A 23,815-nucleotide genomic window follows, 5' to 3' on the forward strand; every position below is an offset into this window, starting at 1 on the left:
CTGCAATGTGGAGCACGCTGTGGGGCTGGCCCAGAGTTGTCATCCATCACATATTGGGGCACACACAGAAAAATGCTGTTTTTCCAGGCTTTTCACCTGGGGTAAATGGAAGAGGAGGCTGCTTGACCTGCGGTGTCTCCAGCCGCCCAGGCCAGCCAGGCTTCCCCCGGGGCTTCGCGGATCAGTACTCCTTCCAAGGGCTGAAGGACGCCCCACCCCCCGCCCCCCGCCCAACCCTGGGTAGTAGTTCGGCCAGTGTCCCGACTGCTGGCTCTCTGGTTTAATTCTCACTGAAGCCCCATAAGTACGGGTGAGGTCATTGGGCACCGAGAGGAGAGAACACTCCTGGGAGGTCCCACAGCTGGGGAGTGGCAGAGCAGGGATTGCAGCCTGGGTCTGAGCCACTGCACTTCCTGTAAACGGTGGGGGTGAGGGAACTTCCCGACAGTCACACCCCGAGGGGCCGGTCTGGATGGCCACTAAGGGGGAAATGTGGACCCCATCATTTTCCCTCCTCCTCCACCAGGGGTGGATCAGGTCCTGGCTTCCATCTCTAAGGGTCTCCCCTTGGCTAAGTGAGAACCAAGTCTCTGTCTTAGTAAATTACTTGCAGGGCAGGGGAGAAGGTGGCTTTACTCCAGAGGGTGTTCACACAACGCACTGACTCGAATGTGTGATGACACCAGGACAGCAGACGGCAGCCCTGGGCACTGGCCTCCCGGGCCCCGTGTCCCTGAGGTCCTTGTTAGAGGCCTCAGCGCAGGTTTCCAGAGCTCGGGGTAGTGCCTCGCCCTGGAAAGCGTTCTGGCAAAGTCAGACCAGCATCCTCACCTCCCGATGTGGCGGGGTTGGTGGGAGGTGTGGACGTGGGGGGTTAGGGTGTCTAAAGCCAGCTGTGGGAGGCCATTTTGTACTTGGCGACCTTCCTGTGCTCATGTTCATAACAGTTCCTGGACTGATCATTTGAGGTCACCCCTCTGTTTCTCCTTGTGAAATGGCTCTAGCCTCTCTGGAACGTGAGTTGCTCATTTGGGAAGAGAGGGCGTGTAACAAGTTGGATGGTAAATCGTGCTTTACCCAGTCAACAGAATACTACTCAGGCATTAAAAATGATGCAGTAGATCTCTATGTTCTGACATGAGAAGATGACTACAATACATTACTAAGCGGAAAAAACAAGTTGCAGAGAATTTATGGTTTGATCACATTTCAGGAAAAAAAATTCATACATATGGGAGTAGATGCATAAAGGAAGTATCTAGATGTAGATACACCAGAGTGTTCACAGGTGTGTTCCGGAAGCTGGGAGGGATTATAGCTCTGTAACATCGGTGTCCAGAGGTTGCATGGGGCCAAAGTGCTTCTAGTTTTCCGTTCTTGAATACAGCTCACTTCTCTGGACTGGGCAGATGCCCACCCGACAGGCCCCAGAACAGGAGCCCTGGACAATTTCCACGTGCCTCTCAGGATGCAGATCTTTCTAGTAGGTTAGAATCTCAGCATGGTGGCACTGGGGAACAATATGCAGCCTCATTTGACCTGTGCGGAGACTGTCCTAAGGGGAGAGAGGGAATCCGTAGTAGTGCTGGCTCTTCTGACCCCAGAGGGAGTGAGAGCCCATCTGTTGCACTTTCCACGCTCCTCTGCTCTTGTCTTTCCTATACCATCAGCTGTTTGACTGTTGGAATCATGGCAAGGAAGATCATCATGTCGATTTGCTCACACGCACGTTTCAGTGTCAGCTGTTAACGATTATGATCCCAAGTCCTAGAAAAGGGAAAACAGGTTTGCACCTGTTTCATCAAACTTAGGAAATACCCTTTGATGGAACGGTCCCTTGAAATAAAGCTGCCACTTTTCTACAACTAACAAAATTACTGTGAATCTTGGGGTAAGCATGAGAAGTTCAGAATTTGATGTTTTTAGATGTACTCACCTCGCAGTTGACTGCACTAACAAAACTGTGACCTTCGCAGTGATTTACATGCTTGGTGGTGAGTGGGCAGGACAGTTTTGTGTCGCAGATATGATGGCACTCTCCACAAATTGGAGGCCATGGTGTTGGGATCAAGTTGGGACCCTGATGTGAGAAGCAGAGACTGGGTGGGTCGGAGACCTGAGGGTCAGGATGGGACCTGTACAGGCCCCTCCTGCCCTCAGGTCCTCAGGGCTCCTTGGCAGTAGGAGCAGTGATTGAAACCAGCAGCCACAGTCCTGGGTTCAAATCCTAACTCCACTTCCTCAGCATCTATGCCTCAGTTTTCCTACCTGCGAAATGGGGATGCTAGGGCCTACCTCACAGTGGTGTCCTGCGTCGACCCACGCAGAACCCATGGTGCCCGACCCAGAGTAAGCCGTGGCTAACAGGTAGCAATCCTGTGTCAGTACAGAACGTGGCTGTTTAATTATCGCAGGTGGAGAGAAGGCACAAAGAAGTGGTTCTCCCGTGGGCGAGGCAGGAGTACCCCCCCCCCCCCCCCCCGCCCCATTCCCTTGACATTCAGCTCCTGACTCCTCCTCCCTCGGTTTCAGGTGGGACCGTCGGTGGAGCCGGCTCCAGGATGCCCCGGGGGTGTGGATGACCAGCCGCCCAGCCCGGATGCCGCCGCCCCGCGAGGGCCGCTCCCCGAGGGCCGCCGGTGGCCCCGCGCCCTAGCCTCCTGACCCGGGGACCCCGCGCGCCCCGGCCGCCCAGGGGAGCGGGAGCCACGGGAAGGAGCCTCCCGAGCCCGCCGAGCGAGCGGCCACGGCGCAGGGACCCGGGGGCAGGAGCTCGGCGCCGGCCGCCAACATTTTCCCCCAGCGGCTCGGCAAAATGACCAGCCTGTTCCGCCGGAGCAGCAGCGGCGGCGGGGGCGGCGGGGGCGGCGGGGGCGGCGGCTCCGCCGGGGCGCGCGGGGCCGGGGCCGGGGGCGGCGCGCCCGCCTCGCAGGAGCTCAACAACAGCCGGCCCGCCCGCCAGGTGCGCCGCCTCGAGTTCAACCAGGCCATGGACGACTTCAAGACCATGTTCCCCAACATGGATTACGACATCATCGAGTGCGTGCTGCGCGCCAACAGCGGCGCCGTGGACGCCACCATCGACCAGCTGCTGCAGATGAATCTGGAGGGCGGTGGCGGCAGCGTCTACGAGGACAGCTCCGACTCGGAGGACAGCATCCCCCCGGAGGTAGGGGCGCGGCCCCGATCATTCTCCTGGAGCTCCAGCGCTGTTTGAACCTCACAGAGGACTTGGGTTGTTTCCCCTGGATGAGTTCTAACTCGCGGATAGCGGGTTTCTCCTAGGAATACCATACCCAAGTCAGCCAGTGGCCTTTTATGGGCAGAAATCATGCATTCAACAAACATTGAACACCTACTCAGTGGTGTGCCACGCACTGTACTGGAGCCAACTCAGGGGTCATCAGAATCGAGGAGCTTGTTAAAAATGCAGACACTTGGGCCCTACCCCAACATACTGAAACGCAATTCCAGGCTGGGGCCCTCTAGCCTGTATTTTTCTAGAAAGGCTCCTTTTGAACCTCTAAGGTGTCCACCTTGGCCAAGTCAGACCAAGTTTTGGCCTGCACAGAGCTCACAAGAATCAGGCAATGACAGCCTCCAGTGGTAAATGCTATGATGGGAGAAATGGAAGCAGGAGAGGCTTCCAGGGTGGCTTCCCAGAGAAGGGAGGGCTAAGCTGAGGCCCGAAGAAAGAGTACGGAACAAGGGAAAGGATGTGCAGGCAGAGGGAACCACTCGTGCAAAGGTTAAGAGGTGAAACAGAGCACGAGTCACTAGGGAGCTGGCCATGGGACCATCTGTCAGGACCCTGGAATGAGCAGAGACCGGCAGCTCGAGGAGGCCTGGTGGTTGAGAGTGAGCAGGGCTGTATCCTTAGAGCACAGGGAGCCGTGGAAGAGGAGTGACCTCAGACTTACTAACTTCCTCTGGCCAAGCCATGCCGGAGGCGGGAGCAAGCAGTGCCCGAGCGGTTCCCTCCTTCCTCAGGGAGGTCACTGGGGGAGAAAGGGCCACCCTGCTGCATCAGGGCCCAGCCGGCCGCATCCAAGAGTCCAGTAAATGTTTGGCCCCTCAGTCTCCGCAGGACCTGCAGTGCTGGGTGCAGAAGGGGCACACAGGTCACCACCTGCAGGGACATCTGGGACGTGTGGCCATGGGCAAGACTGAGCAGGTGGGATTTAACTCCGCTCTTCATGGAGTCCCAGCCTGTGCCAGGCACCACCCTACATGTTTTAGATGTATCGGTCCTTCCAGCCCTCATACGCTTTGTGAGGTGGCATTATTATTACCCTCTTTCACAGAGAAAACCTAGACCCGGCTCTGGCCTCAGACTCCATCTCAATGTCAACACAGCCCTGCAGGCACCCACTTTCCGTCAACACAGCCTTGCAGGGAGATGCCCACCTGCCCTCCCTTAGTGGGTGCTGCCTGGGATTTCTGTCTCCAGGCAGGGGAGAAGCTCTGTGGGCAGTGGCATCTGACTCACGCCCGTGTCACCTGCAACACCCAGCATGATCCTGGCACAAAGCAGGCACCCAAGGAATGTTTGTTGAGTGAATAAATGTTGCTGCTGTCTTTGCACAGCTTTCTTTAGTCTCTTTCGTGAGGAGACCACTCTTTGACCTGCCTGGATTAGCCAGTGGAAGGAGTCTTAGAAAACCCAGATGGTCTTTGTAGAAAGGAGGGGTGTGCGTGTGTGCGTATGTGTGTAGGTGTGGGTGTGTGTTTGCAAATACATCCTTTAAGTGTGAGCAGGAAGGAAAGTATTTTGCATACTTTGACCCCTTCCACAGTCTCATTTATCCTGCAGTCTGGCAGGTAGGGGAGAATAATCTTTCCTCCTTTGTCCATGGCACCCACAGGGCTGTGAACCTTTGTGGGGCTTCACCATCCCCTAGTTAGGCCTGTACTGTGTGAGCTTCTGTTTTTCTGAGACCCTTGCTTTCCAAATTGAGCCCCTTCTCAGCACCCCGCCTTGGCTGTGTCCCCAAGCCCCCACCTTTGGACCTCTGCCTGGCCCGTCGGCAGGCAGTTCCTGAGCCAGCGGAAAGTGCTTCAGAAAATTTATGAGCAGCAGCTGGAATGACAATAATGGCTGACTGGTGGATGGTGGGCTGCCCGAGGGGGATCCTTGCTACAGAAACATATCTCCTGTCAGACAAATGGCCCAGCCCCCAGCCCCGAGAGCACCTGGCAGGCATCTGTCACCCACACGGAGTTAAGCCAAGAGGCCACAGAGCCGAAAACTTCAGCACCTTTAGAGCCAGAAGAACAACCTCATTGTGGCTGGTGGGGTTGCAGGGAGAGCGGCAGAGGGAGGCCAGAAACATGGCTGGGGTTACTCTCCCTGGAGACTCGGGATCAGCCTTTCTGGAGCGTGCCTGGCCCACTGCCTGCCTCCTTGGCGTTTCCTCATTCTGCTCCAGGAGCCTCTGATGAACGTCTGGTTCTTGCGGCCCCAGGAGGCTGTGCTGAGGAACGGAGCGGCTAGCAGGGGAGGGGGCCTCCTAGTGCAGCCCCCAAGGCCTGCTCTCCCTGAGTCTGGAGGCCGGCCACTGCAGGCCACAGTTTAGGAAACCCCAAACAGCTTCCTTCTGGGCAGAGTTCCTTCCCAGCTCTCCCCTCCTCCCCCATCTCCTTCACACCAGCCTCAGTGGGCCAGGTCGGCCAGCCACTGAGGGAGAAGCTGGCCTCAAGGCCCCGGTCTGGAACCCTGGCCCTCAGAGCAGCAGGGTCTGAAGAACGGGCTGGGGGTCAGGAGCAACACGTTCTCTGGGGGCACCTGGTAGTTGCTGAGCCCCTGTCCTGTGCCAGGCACCAGGGGCTCCCCAGTGAACTGGACTGGAGCTTGCAGTGTTCTCTCTCTCTCTTTTTGCTTCTTGTGGAAATTTGGGGTAAGCAGAGCAGCGGCCCACAAAGCAGCTACATTCTTCTTTTTCTGCAAAAGCATCTGTTTAAATACTTTCCGCCTCAAAGGAAAGAACGTTAGTGCATTCCAGGGCGGGAGGCCTCCTTGGGTCGGGCTGGCTGTGCATGCACGAAGTGTGGCAGTGCGTGTGTGAGTGTGTATGCACTTGTGTGTGTGCTCACTCACCTGCCAGGGTGTCCCTGCAAGACCCTGGGCGCCTGGGCATGGGTGGGCTCAGGGCAGAGAGGGGGTAGTGCAGCCTGGCCCCGCCTCGGCTCGCAGAAACAGGTTAGCGTGGCTTCTGCAAACTTACTCGGGGCTAAAAGGCAGGGCCTGGGGCCTCAGGCCCATTGACAGCCTCTGAGCCCTTCCCATGTTCCTTGGTCTTGGAGGAGATGGAAACAGAAGTGGGGAGCAGAGGACGGGAAGCTAAGGTGTAGGTCAGCTGGGGTTGGTTTGACCTGGGATCTCCTGGTTGATGGTCGCCTCCTGCCCCGGACTCCCCTGTGGATCACTGGGGAAGGATCTAGGTCAGTCCACGGCGCAGGAGCCCTGGGTCTGGCCCAGCCCTTGGCTTTTCCCTGCCCCTCTTTCTGGCTTCTGGATGAAGAGAGGAGTCCAGGAGGGAGAGACATTCTGGGTCTCTCAGGTCTCCCTGAGACCTGGGTCTCTCCCCTTGCCACTGTTCCCCCCCAGAATCCAACCAGGGTGTGTAGGCGTTGTGCCTGACAGACAGGTCTTTGCTGTGGACGCCATGTCCAAGTTGAAAACTCAGTTCTGAAAAGAACACATGGCTTTGCCATGTCACTTAGTCAACCTGGGTCTCAAGTTCCTTATCTGTAAAATGGGAGTAACAATCCTTATCGTACCTTGCCAAGTCGTTTGAGGTTAAGGTGAGCTAATTGAGGTAGAGGCAGTCTGAGAGCATGAATGACGTTAAAGTTACTTATCAGAAGGAACACACATACCGAAGGGTACGTGTGGCCGTGTGGCTCGATGAAGTTTCCCCAGCACCCGGGTCAAGAAACATCAGCAGAGCCCGGAATCCGGGTGTCTTCGCAGCCTTCTCCACCCCCCGCAGAGGTCATATTGCTCTGACTTCTAGCACTGTGATTTGTTTCGCCTGTTTTTAAAGCTTGCTTGGGTGGGTAATGCTGCTCTGAACATTCTTTCGGGGACGTGTGCTTTCATGCCCATTGAGTATGTTGGAACTGTAGGGTCAGAGGCGGCCATGCGTTTAGCTTTACAGAAGCCCAAACAGTTTAGCAGAGTGGCGGCCGTGTCCCTTTACACCCCCACCAGCAGCACAGCGTTCCCTTACTATGCATCCTTGCCCACACTTGTGATTTTGTCTGAATGTTATGTAAATTCAGGGAAGGATTGTTAACATTTTTTTTTTTTTTTATTGTGTCTGATATAGATCTTGGAGAGGACTTTGGAACCTGATAGCTCCGATGAAGAACCCCCGCCTGTATACTCCCCGCCAGCCTACCACATGCACATGTTCGACAGGCCTTACCCGCTGGCTCCCCCCACCCCACCTCCCCGGTGAGAATCCATCTCCTCTCCGGGCTCAGGGCGGTGGGGCAAGGGATCAGGGGTTGGGCTTGAGAAACAAACACAGTGGGAAACTTGGCTGGACCCCTCAGTATATCATTCCACCAAGAACAGGCTTCTACAGCAGCAAGAGACATTTTAGCTAGATACCAAGGAGAACTTTCATGCCGTAAGGATCGAAAGAGCAAATATTCACTAAATTCATCCTCTAGGCCAAGTGCTGTGCTGAAGGTGACTGGGGACACGATGTTAAATAAGGCTCAGCCCTGCTCTCTGGGATCTTACAGTCAAGGCTGATGCACGTGGGAGAAACATGTACTGACGCTTCCCCTCCTGAGCCGTCGGCAAACATTACTAATTGATCACTGTGCTCTTTCCTGCTCCGTTGAGACAGAGCTTCAGAATCCTCTCCAACACAGCACTCCCAGAGTCCTCAGTGACTGATGGAATGGAGATCTATTGGCTATCCCTGGCCTAGGCATGTCGTGGGGATTTTCAGGCAATGGGAGCAAGTTAAGTCTTTTTCTGGGATAGTCTGGTAATTGGAGACCGAGGAATGGACTGCTGGGTCCTTGGAGACTTCTGGCAGGTGAGGGACTCTGTAATTTCGAAGTTTAACCGGAAGCTCGTTGCCAGAGGGGTCCCACGGTCTCTCGGGGGCTTGTTTTTCTGTGCCTCGTGTCTGTAGGGGGGCTGCTGGGTGGAGTCCAGGTGCCTCTGTGTCCGGGAGTTTCATTTCCTTAGAATGGCTCAGGGCGGGGGTGCTGAGGAGTGGGGACACATGATGGGACAGGGGACTTTTCCAGTGGATCGTTTCTTCTGGGGATCTTGGGAGCCTCAGATGGCAGTAGTGAACTCTGTCACACCCCCATGGAGAGTAACAGCAGCTACCGTTTACTAAGTGCTGGAAACCGGTGAGGCTTTGTACGTTCGCCGCTTAGGAGGCAGGCACTGTCATCCTCATTTCACAGGGGAGGAAGCGAAGCCTAAGAGAGGTTTCGTAACTTGCTCAAGACTACAGAGCTGAGCTTTGATTTGGTTCTGAGTCCACAACCAATGTCCTTGCTGCTGTCTGTTGCCTCCCTTTATGAGAACATTCTCTGCGGTTGCAGCTCAGAGGAGCTGATGGAGGCCTAGAAGTTTACACGGCAGAGGGGACAATGTTTTGAGTCAGGGGGAGGAGCAGAGCTGGGTCCTTCCTTGATTGCAGGGGGTGCCAGGAGGCTGCAGTGTGGGGCGGGGGAGAGGCAGGGAGTAAGTGGGTTGGTCTGGGTGAGGCCTTGGCAGGACTGGCAGCCTGGCACAGGTCATGGAACCCAGGGCTAAATAGTTTTCCTTCGACTTTTCTTTCTTTTTTAAAAATATGCCGAGATGCTTTCGCAAAAGGTGCAGTTTCTGTCAGGCAAAGTGGTTCTGCCTGTTTTTCAGAAGCGAAAACTGAGGCCGTAAGAGATGGGATCCCAGCGTGAACCCAGGGGGACCCCGGCCACATCCTTCTTCCTCTCCTTTGGCCGGGTGTTCAGCTGCTGTGGGTGCAGTAGGGCTGCGGGCAGGGGCGGTGCAGCTCAGTGATTGAAGCCACTGTTGGGGGCAGGATGACCTCAGCACTAGACCAAGGCTCCAGAGCCCTGAGACCTGGAAATGAAGGCTTCGCTAGGCCTGGGAAGGATACAGGGAAGAGAACTTGAGTCGTGCAGTCAGAAAAAAGGAAAGTGCTCTCCCACCCCTGTCTTTCAGCTGCCCAACTTCTGATACTTTAGGTGCTTCTGCTGTGTGGGCTTTGGCTCACTACCTAACCTCTCTGAGCTTTGCTCCCCTCACATGTGAAGTGGGACTACTAATCCCGGCCTCGGCACTGCTGTAAGGACTAAAAGAGATACCGTGCGTGGAGCACTTAGCAGTCCCAGGCGTGAATCAGACCTACTATCTGTGGTTTCCTGCTCCCTCCCATCCCTGGCTGTACCACTGGCCTCTGAGCTCTAATGTGGAACACTGAGACCAGTGGTGAGGCTTCTCTCAGGGGCCAGTGTTCAGAAGAAGCGGGGCCAGGCTCTGAGCGTGTGCCCCTTTGTCCCAGGATAGCCCAGATATGCCCCTAGGCCATCTCCAGGCGTAGAACATTCATTTCCAGCATTTATTGAGTCACCTGCAACATGCAGGTGCTGAACCATGTGTGTGACGCTGAGATGAATATAGCATTGCCTTGACCCCCAAGGAGATCGGAGTCTGGGGGAGGTACGGGGCTGGGGCAAGAAAGCCTGCCTAGAGGAACTCATGTCTGAGCTGTGTCCTGGAGAGGTAGAGGACAGGAGGGCATTTCAGGCAATGGAAGCAGCATGTGCAAAAGCCAGGAGGCAGGAAAGGGGGAACCATCCAGGAGCTTCAGGATTCCGGGGAACTCCGGGAAATGTGGAATGGCCTTGAAGGCTGGAGGTCATGGGGAGCCTCTGGGTCCTCTGAGGAGCTTTGGTCTTATCCTGCAGCCAGCAGGTTTAAGCTGGAGAGTGACAGGATCAGGTTAGTGTTTTAACAATCTCCGTCTGGCTGCCAGGAAGGGGTTTGGGGGAGGAATAGCAGGAGGTCCCTGAGGGACTGCAGCCAGGGCGGCAGGGTTTGGGAGCTTGCCTTGCTCAGACACAGAGAGGCAGGGTGATCCGAGGGGTAAGTGCCCGGAAAGTCAGGACCCCTAGGCCCAGATTTCACTGGCCCCATCTGTGTGTCCCTGGACAGGGCCTGGATCCATCTGGGCCTCAGTGTCCAGTGTTTACCAAAATTCCTGCCTGGGAGGTTTATGTCTGAAATCTTCCTCGAGTGTGATGTTCCCTGGGTAAACCTGCGGGTCTGATGGGTGTGCGGTTTTAGTTTTGGGGTCTAGGGGCCAGGAGAGCCTCCCAGCCTTCTCTCTCCTTCCCCTCCCCCAGCTTGCCCTTCCCTCTATCTGAGGGATGAAAGAGGTCTCTCAAACCCAAAGGCACCCCTCCGCACTGGCCACCTGCTGTTTTTCCATTGAAATTACAGCCTTAGAAGTTTTTTATTTGCCTCTCAGCTCATTTCTGACATTCCTTTCCGACCACAATGGAGTTGCCTGGGCTCAGGCCCCCCCCCCCCCCCCCCCCCCCCCCGGCTCTCGCAGCTGTGGCTGACCTCATCTCTGCTGGTGCCAGGGCAAGGGCTGGGGAGGGACTGGGCACGTCCTTCCTTGGGACCACGGGCCCAGCAGTCAGGGAAATGGGGCTGAGGAGGGGGCCTCCGGCTCCTGTCCCCCCTCGCCTCTTGGTCTCAGTAACTAATGGCCAGAGGGGTCCCAATGCAATTCTGGGAGTCTCTCTCTGCCCTTGCCTGGGTGGCTCTGGGTGTGGTTGAGTTGGGGTGGGTACCTGTGTCCTAGGGGAAGGTGCTGGAGAGGAATTCTCTGTGCTGGGACCAACCCGGGTGGTCTGCGAGTCCCCAAGAGACATCCTCTCCTCTGCCTCGGGCCCTTGGGAGAAATGAAGCCTCCAACAGTGACAGGTGGCAGAGTGATGTGGAGAGAGATCCGCCTAGGACTCAGAGTCGCGGGTGGTGATGTGTGCTCTTCTGGAGCAGTCCCTCACCTGTACACGAGAGGGTGGACAGCGTGCTGGTTTCCTTGGCTCCCACCGCGCACTTAGCAGCTTGTTATCCCGTCTGCTGCCGCCCCCGCACCCCCCCTCGTCCTGCCAGGCCACCCGCCCAAAATAGAAAAGGAAAGGAAGTTATTTCCACAGTCAGCGGCAGCCCGGAAAAGCTCCCCTCTAGTGAGGGGGCGGGCGGGATTCCTGGAGCTGGAGACAAATCAAAGCCAGGCGAGAGTGGCCGCCACCCCCAGCCCGCTGCCTTCTGTGTGTGTCATTTCCCTGATTCAGCAGAACACGTGTCCTGCGGTTGCCACGCTGCAGGCTGCCGAGGAGCTGTGGGGAGCTCCTGGCCTGGCCCCAGGCTGCCCTCAGGCCCGGAATGGCAGGGCAGAAGGCTGGGGGTCAGGGGGGGCCCATGGCCCCCCTTCTCTGCCTGCACACGCCTTCCCCTCCACCGTTGGCCTCTGCCTTGGCCCTCGGACCTCCTGCCAGGCACCTTGCGAATGAGGAGCCGCTCCTGAGCACCTCTTGGAACAAGAAACTTTCCATTCCCACCTTCAATGTGCCTTTTCAGAACTCTGTTCAAGACATAGCCTCAGAGGGGCGCCTGGGTGGCTCAGTTGGTTAAGCGGCCGACTTCAGCTCGGGTCATGATCTCGCGGTCCGTGAGTTCAAGCCCCGCGTCGGGCACTGGGCTGACAGCTCAGAGCCTGGAGCCTGTTTCAGATTCTGTGTCTCCCTCTCTCTGACCCTCCCCTGTTCATGCTCTGTCTCTCTCTGTCTCAAAAATAAATAAACATTAAAAAAAAATTAAAAAAAAAAAAAAAAAAAAAGACATAGCCTCAGAGCCTCATGAGGGGCTCCTGTATGCTTGGGCAGGGAGGCAGTTTTTCCATGAGGAAGCTGAGTCCCAGAGGGGAGCAAGGTCTTGCCCAGGACCGTCCTGCTGGCTGTGACTGAGCCAGAACTGGAGCCTGGATCTGCTCTACTCTGTAGGGATCCTGCCGTCCCCATGTCCCCCCCCACCCCGGCAAACCAACATTCGGGCGGACTGGGCTTGGTGGTTTATGTGTCTGGTCACTGGGAGCACACCTGTTCTCAGCAGCCGTGAGGGCACACTGTCCTGGGTGCTAGGGAAATGCCGCTGTGTTTAGAGGACATTCGTAAACATCTACCTGTGAATCCATGACACGCAACTTGAGCGCCGTGAACACAGAGTGCTCTAGGCCTAGAGATCTTGAGGGCACAGGGTGGCTGGAGAGCAGGGACTGTCTGGAGCACGAGAAGGCTAGGCCCTGGGGCCAGAGACTGAGGTTAGCAGAGGCCTGATTGGGAAAATGAACTGGAGCCCTCGGCCTTCGTTCTGGAGGCACTGGAGGCCTTGGGAGGCTTCAGAGCAGAAACACCATTCTGAGCAGCTTCCCGGTGTGATGGGCCGGGACCCCCGTGTTTGGGCCTGACCGTTCCCTCCTCATTGTTCCCTCTCATCCTCCAGCATCGATGTGCTGAGCTCCGGACCTGCTTCGAGCCAGAGGCGCTATCGTAACTGGAACCCACCACTGCTGGGCAACCTCCCGGATGACTTTCTCCGCATCCTGCCCCAGCAGCTGGACAGCATTCAGGTAACGGGGGAAGCCCCTAGCTGCCTGTGCCACACCTCCGCTTGCCCACGGCTTGTGCCAGCCGTTTTCACTTCCTGATGTTTAAGCCCGGGTGAGCTATTTCTGTTGCCTTGGGTTCGCAAGGAAAAAACGCTGAGCCCAAAGCCTCATTTCCTGTCTGGGCCTGCAGGTTTCCTATTCCGCCCAGGAAAGGTGACAGCCCTGAGGAGTCTGTGGCTGCAGCCATCAGCTCAGGCTGGAGGGAGGTGGGCCTGGGGGCAACTGGCCGTGGAAGGGCAGAGCACCTTCCCTCCCTCCCGTGGGAAACGGCCAGGGGCAGCTTCTGCCCCTGACGTTGGCACAGCCCGAGGGGCCCTGCAGAAGGGGGCCTCGCCCTGGGACAGGTAGGACAGGGGGAGTTGGGAGTTTGGGAATCCATGTGGAGCTAGCCAAGCTATTGAGCAGTTTGCAGATCACTTTTCAGGACTGATCCCTCGGGACTGACGAGGGATGGGGTGGTCCAAGGGGGAGGAAAAATAGTTTTTAAGACCTAGCCACTTTCCCCGCAGAGAGGCCTCTGGCCTGCTAAGTTGGATTTTGGCTGACCCTTAGAGCTCAGTAGCAGGTGCAGGCCCCAGGGTGCGGCTGGAGGCTCCTGGGAAAGAGCACGTGTGCACCCAGATGTGCGTGGATGTCTGTGCGGCACGTGCCCTTGCGAGAAGCCATTCGGTGTGCTTGCCTCCCCGTCAGGGTAACACTGGGGGCTCCAAGCCCACGAGCGGAGAGAGAGGCCTGCCCCCCGTGGCTGGGCCCGGGTCCCGGGACCAGGAGAACCGCTGGAAGCAGTACCTGGAGGACGAGAGGATCGCGCTCTTCCTGCAGAACGAGGAGTTCATGAAGGAGCTGCAGCGCAACCGGGACTTCCTCCTGGCGCTGGAGAGAGGTGGTGCACCGGGCGTGGTGCCACGGTCACTTCTGTGGTGGGGAAGGGGGCTGGAGTTGGCTTTAGCCTTGGGGCTCAGATGAGGCACTGAGCTGGAGGCCAAGGTGGCTTCTGTCCTGTTGATACACGACCCCCACCAAGTTAGCCCCCCCGGGATTCTGGGATTCTGCCAACAGGGACACGGGTCAGTGGCCAACTCTTCTCCCTCCCCTGGGACTCAGAGCAAGAGGGATGTGCCTTCTTAGGCCCCCTCTTTGCCCCTGTGCCAGGCACTGGCCGTGGCCTGGAGCTGGCTCCATAGGGGCTCTCTGAGCAGAGGACATCAGAGCAGGGCCTCTCAAGTGTTTTGGCAGTTTGGGTTATCTCTGGCTGGGGACTGTAGTTCCCAGTCTGGCTGCCTTTCTCCTTCAGGGTGGGAGTTTGTCTGTGGTGGGGTGCGGTGAGAGGCCTGTGGGAGGCCTGTCTTGTGAGGGTGTGTGTGTGTGTGTGTGTGTGTGTGTGTGTGTGGTGTGTGTGTGTGTGTGGCTGACAGTGTGTGGTTGGGGAGGAGTAAGGTGTGCAGAGAGAAGGTTGGCTCCAGACCTGCAGCACAGGTGCTGGGGTCTCAGGGCCTGGCATTTTATTTTATTTTATTTTATTTTACTTTATTTTTTTAAAGTTTATTTATTTTGAGAGAGAGAGAGAGAGAGAGAGAGAGAGAGAGAGAGAGAGAGAGAGAACAAGCGGGGGAGGAGCAGAGAGAGAGGCGGAGAGAGAGAATCCCAAGCAGGCTCCATGCTGTCAGCTGGAGAGAGAGAGAGAGAGAGAGAGAGAGAGAGAGAACAAGCGGGGGAGGAGCAGAGAGAGAGGAGGAGAGAGAGAATCCCAAGCAGGCTCCATGCTGTCAGCTGTAGAGACTGACGCGGGGCTGTATCCCATGAACCGTGAGATCATGACCTGAGCTGAAATCCAGAGTCTCTTAGCCCACTGAGCCACCCCGGCACCCCAGGGCCTTTCCTTTTAAATGAAGGGTTGGACTACATGATCTCTCAGCGTCCTTCTAATTCTGATGTTCTAACATTCCATCCACGTGCTTGTCAGGGCAGTAGTTTCTATGGTACGGCTGGTTCTTTGAGAGCCGGTTGACGTGTGTGTGCACATATTTTGTGTGTGTCATGTGAGATCTGGGGCCTTAGCCGCCAACGACCTCCTGTGTCTCAGCCCAGGGTGCCCCTGGGAGAGAGCTAACTGTCCTGACAGGAATGTGGTCCTTTTCCAGATCGTTTGAAATACGAGTCCCAGAAATCCAAATCCAACAGCAGCAGCAGCAGCAGCAACAGCGTGGCTGTGGGAAATGACTTTGGCTTTCCCTCTCCTGCCCCAGGTAACCTTGCCTTCCTAGGAGAGAGGCCCAGAGGGCATAGAGACTCACACCCCAGCTGTGCTTTGCGTGTTTGGAGTTTAGAGGTAGGGTGAGGAAATAGGCTGGAGGGGAGGGTTCTGACCCCACCACCGCACTGTGGCGTCAGAACTGTGAGCGACATGGCCCTCCACTTAGCAGGCCTGGACTCTTACCAATCCAGTGGCTGCTGGAACCCCCCCTGGGATTGGCTAACAGGCTGGCTGAGCTCAGAAAGTGCCTGGAGCATGGCCAAGAAGGGGACATACAACATCACATATGTCCCGTGGTGGGTGGGCTCAGGAAGGACTCAAAGACTTCTAAGGCTTGATCTCCGCCCTGGGGAATGCAGGAGAAACATCCCCCAAAGGGGTAGAACCAACCAGCAAAGCTGAGGACACACTGATTATAGCAAATGCTCATGGTGAGAAGGGCAGGGAAGGGTTTATTCATTCATTCGCTGGGGGAATCCCCGTCGTAGCCAGGCCCTGCCCTAGTGTTGGAAGAAGAGAACTTTGAGTTTCATGTACAAGGTGGTAAGAAGCAAGAACTGCCCCAAAAGAGGGGCAGGCCCCTCCAGGAGCCCTAACCCGCTAGAGGTGGGCCAGGAAGGGACAGCAGGCTGTTGGGATGCATGAAGAAGCGTCAGGCTGGAGCTGGGAACATGGGAACAGAGAGGTCTAGGAGGCCTAGATTCCGTACTTGACATCTGGACCCTGCCCATGTGTCCCTGTGTGTGCGTCGGGACCCCTAGCCAGTCAGTTCCTTCCTGCGTACGTAGGCTGCCCACCTCAGAGGAAGAAGCAGCAGCGGCTTTTGCCCAAAGCGCACCTCACATCACGCCGTGGAGTGGGGTGGTAGAGCAGAGGATGGGAGCTCAGCTGATCCCAGCTCAGAGGAAGAAAATCCTGTGGAACTGATTCATAAGCAACAGGCTTGGAGCTTAGGCCCCACCAGATGTGCATCTGGTAGTCTTAACGACAGTCTCTTGTCCTTGATCCTGAATTAACTAGACACACCAGGGCTGCTGGGATGGATCATAATGACTCACAGGGGACTTAGCAGGCAAGGTGACTCGGGATTAGCCGAGTTGCAGGGTGGAGAGCAGGGGCTTTAGAAGGGCAGCGAGAGATGCAAGTGGGTGCTGAGTGATCGGGGAGACTCTAGGTGGCCAGCTGGGTTTTGACTTGGGAACTGGCCCTATTCTCATTCCTACTCATTGTCTAAGGAGTCAGGAACTCCATGTCTGGAGGGAGTTAATGGAGGAGCTGACCCAGGCAGGAAGGAGAAGGGAATCAGCACGGACAAATGTCTGCTCTGTGCCCACGCCTCGTCTCCATTCCCTTATTAACCCTCTCACTGGGTCAGGCTGCAGGCCAGCCTCTGTGTGCTGGTGAGTATCTAACAGCCAGATCAGGGTGCAGGGGCAGCCCCAGTGCTTAGCGTCTGTGACTTCCATGATGTAAACACTCCCACCATACTGGTTTCAAGCTACCAGCATGGCTTTGCGGAACATGGAGTTGGTCAGAGCAGTGGACGGTTGGAAGAGTGTGTGAGCCGCGCACACAGGACATACCACTGTCTTGCCTTTTACACAAAAAAGCAAAGCAGGGCTTGGCAGAGAAAGAAGTCCTCCTCAAACCCCTAGTGTCCTCCTTTCTTTCTTTTTTTTTTTATTTTATTAAAAAAAATATTTTTTAATGTTTATTTATTTTTGAAGGAGAGAGAGAGAGTGCAAGCAGGGTGGGGGGCACAGAGAGGGAGACACAGAATCAAAAGCAGGCTCCAGGCTCTGAGCTGTCAGCACAGAGCCCGACGCGGGGCTCGAACTCACGAACCGCGAGATCATGACCTGAGCCGAAGTCGGTTTGTTTAACTGACTGAGCCACCTAGGCGCCCCTCCTTTCTTTTTCTTTTTTTTTTTTTCTTATATTTATTTTTTAGAAAGAGAGACAGAACATGAGCGGGAGAGGGGCAGAGAGAGAGGGAGACACAGAATCTGAAGCAGGCTCCAGGCTCTGAGCTGTCAGCACAGACCTGACACGGGGCTCAAACTTAGGAACTGTGAAATCATAATCTGAATCAAAGTTGGAGGCTGAACCTACCGAGACACCCAGGTGCCCCTAGTGTCCTCCTTTCTTAAAGCTCCCTCTTGGTTAGGGAAGAAGCCTGATTTTTGCCTCTCTCCTCAAATGGAAGGGTTGGGGCCGTCCCCTGTCCTATGGGGACAGCCCTGACCTGCTTCCCCTGGGCCCCCAGCCCCGGGGCCTTGGGCAGCTACTCTCCCTCTGCAGCCGGACCTCAGAGGTGTCTTCCCCTTCCAGGAACCAGTGACGCCAATCCTGCTGTGTCTGAAGATGCCTTATTCAGGGACAAGTTAAAACACATGGGAAAATGTGAGTCCTGCCTAGGCCCCCTCCCCATCTCTTCTAAGACAGGCCCTGTGGCCTCGTAGGAGGGAAGGAGGCACGGGTGTTTTTAAGGTAGCTGACTCTGGGTGAACCAAAGTGACATTTTAATCGCAGGCTGGCTCCCTCAGCCTTCCTGCCTCGCTTCCCTCTCTGCGGCTGAGTGTGGATACAAATTAAGTTTTAAATCCTCTTGAGCCAGCTGTCTGCAGAAAAATAATAATGTGCTGCACCCACCCCACCCCGTCCCTGTTTCAGAGTTCACGTTCTTTGTGGCTTGAGGGGACTTGGCCTGATGAGTGGGGAGGCCCGTGTTAAGCCCACTGTCTGCAGGCAGGAGGCCAGAGGGGTCGGTGACCTCTCCCCGCAGAGTCCTGGCGGCCAGGACGAACCTACCCCCCTCCTCCCCTCCCCACCACCCAACCACGTGTGAATGAGGCTGCCATCCTTCCAGGCTCCATTTCAGGGAAAATCTCGGATTAGTCATGGAAATCCCAGAACCGACTCTGGAGGTGGTGAAGGGGGCGGGAGAGGCGGCGGCGGGAAAGACAGCCAAGACGCATCGGTGTCTGTCACAGCTGGGGAAGGAATACCCGGATCTCGGGCTGCCTGCCCGGGCCTGGTCCTGCTCTCGGTGGCCTTTGCTGCCCCTGCAGGCCGGGCCGGGAGGGCAGCCTCCCTGCTTGGGGATGCCCGGCCACCCGCCGCTGCAGCCACCGCCGCCGCGTTCCTGTCGCCCTCCCACCCGGGGGAAAGCGGGATGGCCCCGTGGCTGCGGCTCTCCGCTCACGGGTCTCTCTGCCCCAGCCACCCGGAGGAAGCTGTTTGAGCTGGCCAGGGCCTTCTCCGAGAAGACCAGGATGAGGAAGTCAAAGAGGAAACACTTGTCCAAGCACCAGTCGTATCCTTTCCGGCCTGGCGCTGGGGGGCTGCGGGCGCCGACCCCCTGGCCAGACTGCCGGGGCTGCGCTCTCCCTGGGGCTGGGACCGGCTCTGCGGCCACCCCCCTCCTCCGCGCGCCCGAGGCCAGCCCACCGCCCTGCCTGGACCACCGTGACCGGCCCTGGGGACAGGCCAGCGTCTCCTGCTGCCTTCTGTGGGCTCCCAAGGAGAGAGCTCCACTTTCTGGCCGGGCTAATCTGCTCTTGGGAGAAAACTTGGTTCTTCCACTGAAACCAGCACACCTCTCCCTGATTTCCTGAGTTGAATTGATCTGTAGCTCTTGCTACCTCCCCACTTTCCTCTTTGTCCCCTGCCTCCTCGCTTTCAGTGGTTCCTTGAGGAAAAATAGGGTTTTCCACATTTTAACCTAGACTCCCACCCATGCTTGCCACATGGGACCCAGGCTACTAGAAGCTGAAACGGCCAGTGGGGAGCAGGGAGGAAGCCCCTTCTCCACCCCAGAGATGGGAGCTGGGTGAGAAAGTCTCCCCCCCCCCAAGGAAAGGAGGCTTTGGGGAGCCCTGGGGGAGAAGGCTGGAAGGGAAGGAGTCTCCTGGACTCGCAGTGGGTGGTAGCCAGCCAGGGGCAGGGGGCGGTACAACTGGAGGACGATGGCAGTGCCCCCCCCACCCCTGAGACGTTTTCCTGAATGGCCTGGCAGGCTGGGAGCTGCGGTGTCAACGGCTAATCTGCTGGACGACGTGGAGGGTCACACTTGTGGTGAGGCGAGGAGGGCAGGGAAGCTGGAGCTCTAAGTTGCTTGTGATGGGTGATCCTCCAAGAGGAGGGCCCGGCTATTTCATGGGTGGGCCCAACCTGGGGGGGATACATCATGGATAGGTGGGCAGGTGACCCAAGGAAATGGGTCCTCCTGCTTGGTTCGTGTCGCCTCTCCCTTCCACTCCCCGAAGGGGGCCCCGGCCGCACCTCCACCTAGATCTCTCCCTGGAGCACAAAGTGTCAGGTGCTGTTTCTGGGGAGTCTTCCCTGGGGTGGGAGGGGGCAGGCAGGGCTACTCACGTGGAGGGGCCTCCCCTTGAGAACCAAGCGCTGTGCAGTTTTAGTCTCTGGGCCCAGACACCTTTCAGCGTGCATGCAGTCCCTCCCAAAAGACACTGCCTTAGATGCTAGCAGGCCCATAGCTGAACCTGATCCTTAGGCCTCAGAGCAGAGGGGCCCTTTGGTCAGGAGACACCCAGAAGCAAGGGCCAGGGGGGTCTTAGAGGCCATATGGAGGGTGCAACTTCCGCACCCATTTTACAGATGAGGAAGCTGAGGGAAGAACTTGTCCAGGGTCTCAGAGCTCAGTGATGCAGCCAGGCCAGCAGCTAGGTATTCTAACTCCACACTGTGCCCTGGTGCCCTCACCAAACCCACGTATCCCCCCGCCCCCACCCCACCCCAGAGTCAGCTTGTGCCCCAGCAAACAAGGGGGATGGAGAGAGTTGGGTCAGTTCCCTTGCCCAGCCTGGAGGACGTGCCTGCGTGACACCCTGCACGGTGGAGGCTGAGACAACTTCCCTCTGCTTTTCAGATGAAGACTTCCGGGGAAGGCGTCAGGACGCACCCAAGATGGAGGAAGCCCTACGGGAAGGACAGTAAGAGGTAAGGCCTGGAGTCACAGCTGCCCAGAGACCGGGCCTGCCATGCCCTCCTCGAGGTGTCTTCCCAGGGCTCCGGAGGCATTGGGCTCAGGCAACTGGATGGCACAGGTCCTGGTTTTCTTCCCTTGTTGTGAGAGGGGACATGGTCTTCTGCATGGAACTCGTCTTTGGCCTGCCTTCCTTCCTTCCTTCTAGCAGAGTAATCACACCTGCCTGTGCCAGATCCTGGGAAGAAGGGGGGGGAAGTCAGCTTTGACCTTGAGAGTTTACAGCCAAATTGAGAAGACAGTCCAGGACACACACTGCACAGTGGGAGGGCCACTTAAGAAAAAGTGACATGGCCTCACCACGGCCGAGCACACGGAACCCTCCCACTGCCTGCTTGGGTTGGGTGGTGTAGGATCGGCCAAAACCAGATGAAGAAACAGCCTGTCTGGAGGCAGCTCTGTTTCTGGCTGCAGCCCTGGGCCCTCAGGCTGCTTTTCCTCCTCTTAACCTGTGCATCCCCGGGGTTGGCGGGGAGTGGGGGGGTGGGGGTGGGGGTGTGGATCAGGGAATGTCAGCACCTCCTCCAGGGCTCAGTGGAACCTGTCCCTGTTCCAACTCCCTCTCTGCCCATGCTTCCTTCCCCTAGCCGCTGTCCTACAAGGCTCCTTGAGCTGACGGTGTGGCAGGTATGACCCTGTTTGACTGAAGAAATACTTGCCTCCCTCAGGATAGTTGTAGTGGAGGGAGATTGGCCAGCTGGCCTTCACATCACTTCAAGGTGACTGCCTGTCACACCCCCCACGATGTGGACACACTCAGTCTTTCCTCATGCACGGAGCTGCACCCACGATTTCCACTGGTCCGGAATGCTCAAATACGGCCAGCCGGGGAAGGGCCCCCACAGCCCCACCGCTGCTGCCATTCGGTCTCCTTTCCACTGCTCCCCGGGAAACTGTGTCTGGTCCAGAGCCACCCCCCACATCAGGACCTTGCCATCATTTATTTCTCTCTCCAAGTCTTCGAGCTTTTCCTTTTCCAGCGTCTTCCTCAAGTCTATACCCTGTTCCTCCTCATCTTAAAAGCCAAGAGATTTCATCGTTTCCCTTCATTGCCCGACTTGTGAAAAAGTGGCCTCCTCTCCACCGTCCCCAGGTTGATCCAGGAAGGTCACCGGCAGGACCAGGTCCTTCTCCGGTTCTGTATCTTTGTGCCATGCCCCGCCCCCCTACCCTGCTTCTGTGGCCCAGGGCTCCTGGGCCGCCTTCCTCTCTTCCTCTCTGCTGTGTGCTTCCTGCTCCTGATGGCCCTCTGGGTCCCTCCGCCCCAGCTCTCCCCCGAGGTCCACCTTTGACTCTCTTCCAAGTCTTCTCACTCCTCTCTGGCAGTCCACCACGCTCATTTATAGCAACAGCAATACTTCTGTGCAGCGGGCTCCAGAACCTGAATCTCCCTCTCAGTCTGCCACATCCACCCTGAATCCCCACCGTGCCCAGGATTGTCTTTCCAGCCCTGGGTATGAACTCACTGGCAGCCAAACAACACCTTCCTCCTGACTTCCCCATTTCATTTCCCCTACCCCTTTCAGCCCCGCGCTGGCAAACTCTCACGGCCTGGTTAACGCTTGCTGGTCTCTTCGCTGCCCCTGCTCTGCTCACCCCATCTCCGGGACACCACTCTCCTGCCATTCCCCTCTTGCTGTTTGAGCGAGTACAGGCTTCCGAACTCCCAGCCTGGTGTGTGTGGCCCGCTGAATTCTGATCCCAGTTTAGTTTTCTGCCCCTCCAGGTCCCCTGGGTCCAGCTTATCTGAGCTACAGCTGCGTCCCGGAATGGGCTGGCCCCTTCCCCACCTCTCAGCCTTTCCTATCCAGCCGCTTCCCCAGCCCCCTACTCTATCTCTAGCTGCCAGAGGCTCTGCTCTCACTGTTGTAGGAGCTTGGGTTTGCGGGGGCAGGGCATGACCCGAGGCAGAGTTTCAAGGCTGGCATAGAGTCCCCGGAGGAAGGACAGGGCACCTGTCTTTGGTATCTTCTGCCCCAAACCGTCTCTCCAGGAACCACTGACAAGGAAAGACCCCCTGGGCTCCATTGAAACACTTCTTCCATCTCTCTTCCCCACCAGATGCCAGCAGTTCCTCCTCACCGGACAAGATCTGACCTGGCAGAGGCGGCTGGAGAGCAAAACCGGCCCCCAGCTGAAGGGCCCAGCTGCAGCCGGACAGATGGTGCTTGAGTACTGAGGCCTCCTGATTCTCCGGCCCCAGTCCAGCCCAGCCACTGCCACTGCCACTGCCACTTTCACGGGACTTAGAACTTTGGAGTTTTGTGCTGTGATTGGAGGAAGGACCTGGGGCCCCTAGGGGCAGCAGCCAATCATGGCCCCTTTTGTAGCCAGGCTGTTCTATGGGCAATGAGCAGAAATGCAGGAACCACCATCAACTTGACCCCCCCACCCACCTTGTTTAAAAAAATCCCGGAAAATAGGCAAAGGTGGGGGTGCCCAAGAGGGCAGGATGGTGAAGGCCCGAAGGCAGAACCCCTGCCTCTCTCCTTTCCCCATCTCTCCTTCTGGGCAGCAGACACTGCCCGACACCCCCCCCCCCCCATTCCCATCCTCAGCTCCCTCCTGGGCACCTTGGGCCCTTGATTCCCATGATTTCCTGCATCCCAGCCTTTTCCCCAGGGCTGCTGACCCTTGGTACCATCCCTGCACAGATCCGTGGGTAGGAGAGCCCTGGGCAGTCACTCAGGCTCCCTCTGAGTAGTTACGGGCCACCGCAGAGAGGTATCTACTGACCGCCCCTCTGGCTGCCCCTGGGGTTTGCATGGGCCCCCAGCAGGGACGGGGAGGGTGGCCCCCAGGGAGCTGGAGGACTCTGGCCAGGCAGGAGGATTCTTTACTGTGGCAGGAGACAAAAACCAATTCTGGATGGGAACTGGGGAGGCGGGGGAGGGGGGGGGGGCGCGGTTCACGGGTGGGGTGGGGGCCCTGAGCAGAAGTCCTGCTGTCACTAAGGGTGGGCAGCAGCAGGTTCTGAAGTGATCCTTGAGAAAGTGCAGGACTGAGGAGCGTGAGGGATGAGGCTGCCAGCCTGGGTGGGGGCGGGGCGCCTGGGGCAGAAGGGCTTGCTGGGCGTCTCTTGCCTAGAACAAGAAGGTGAATGATCCGAGGAGGCACACTCCGGTTCTACGAGCCTTACCGGGCACCGACCACTGCCAGTGGGAGGGTGGCTGGCCCGGTCTCTCCGGCCAGACTTCGAGACGGGAACGCGCTGACCTCTCCGGAGAACCCGGGAGCCTGGGCAGGCACGAGGCGTCGCGGCCCCCGCAGTGGAGAACCAACCAGCCCAGCCCAACCGCGCGGGGTGGGGAGGTTGGAAGTGGGAGCCAAGCCTCGGCGGGGCCCTGGTGGCCGCAAGTCGCCCCTAGATAGTGAGGACTTGGCGGGCGCGATCGCACCTCCTTCCGCCGAGGCCGGGCGCACTCGGTGGCCCAGCTTTCCCGGCGCGCTCCGAAGAGGCGGCCCCCGGAGGACGTGGGGGTGGGGATCGGGACGCGCAGCGCCACCGCGGAGCCCGACCAAGTTTGGCACCCGCGCGGGGCCTAGGGCGCTGGCGCGGGGCCGCCCGCCCTCTGCTGCTCCCTGCGACCCGCCTGTGGCCCCCGAGGAGCCCCTGGGCCGCCAGCCCGAGCTCCGAACAGCCTGGGCCCGGGGGGCAGAGGAGGGGCCTCTGGGCTGTGGCCGTGACCCTCCCGGCGCATGGCGGGGAAGCCCCAGCCCCACGTCTGTGTGTGTTGCTTTGTTAGTTGTTTTTTCTCCTATGTGTGGGTTTTTTCTTGGAGCTGTTTCATAGGAATTCCTGTAATAAAGACTTGGTGTTCTCTTGGT

At 57.6% G+C, this 23,815-nt stretch overlaps 1 protein-coding gene across 2 annotated transcripts in view; it reads left to right on the plus strand.

The window, feature by feature from the left end:
• Positions 1-23,815, plus strand: part of CUEDC1 (CUE domain containing 1) — an 85,729-nt gene extending 61,914 nt beyond the window's left edge. For both annotated transcript variants that reach the window (XM_060646499.3, XM_060646498.3), the window contains 10 exons: positions 2,533-3,169; positions 7,332-7,459; positions 12,560-12,686; positions 13,416-13,608; positions 14,867-14,971; positions 17,311-17,382; positions 18,202-18,295; positions 18,998-19,056; positions 19,871-19,941; positions 22,049-23,815. In XM_060646499.3, coding sequence (XP_060502482.2) covers positions 2,816-3,169; positions 7,332-7,459; positions 12,560-12,686; positions 13,416-13,608; positions 14,867-14,971; positions 17,311-17,382; positions 18,202-18,295; positions 18,998-19,056; positions 19,871-19,938 — 1,200 coding nt within the window. In that variant the 5' untranslated portion in view covers positions 2,533-2,815 and the 3' untranslated portion in view covers positions 19,939-19,941; positions 22,049-23,815. The remainder of the gene's footprint in view (positions 1-2,532; positions 3,170-7,331; positions 7,460-12,559; positions 12,687-13,415; positions 13,609-14,866; positions 14,972-17,310; positions 17,383-18,201; positions 18,296-18,997; positions 19,057-19,870; positions 19,942-22,048) is intronic.

Source organism: Panthera onca, chromosome E1 (genome assembly GCF_046562875.1).
Source record: "Panthera onca isolate mPanOnc1 chromosome E1, mPanOnc1 haplotype 2, whole genome shotgun sequence".
Lineage (NCBI taxonomy): Eukaryota > Metazoa > Chordata > Mammalia > Carnivora > Felidae > Panthera > Panthera onca.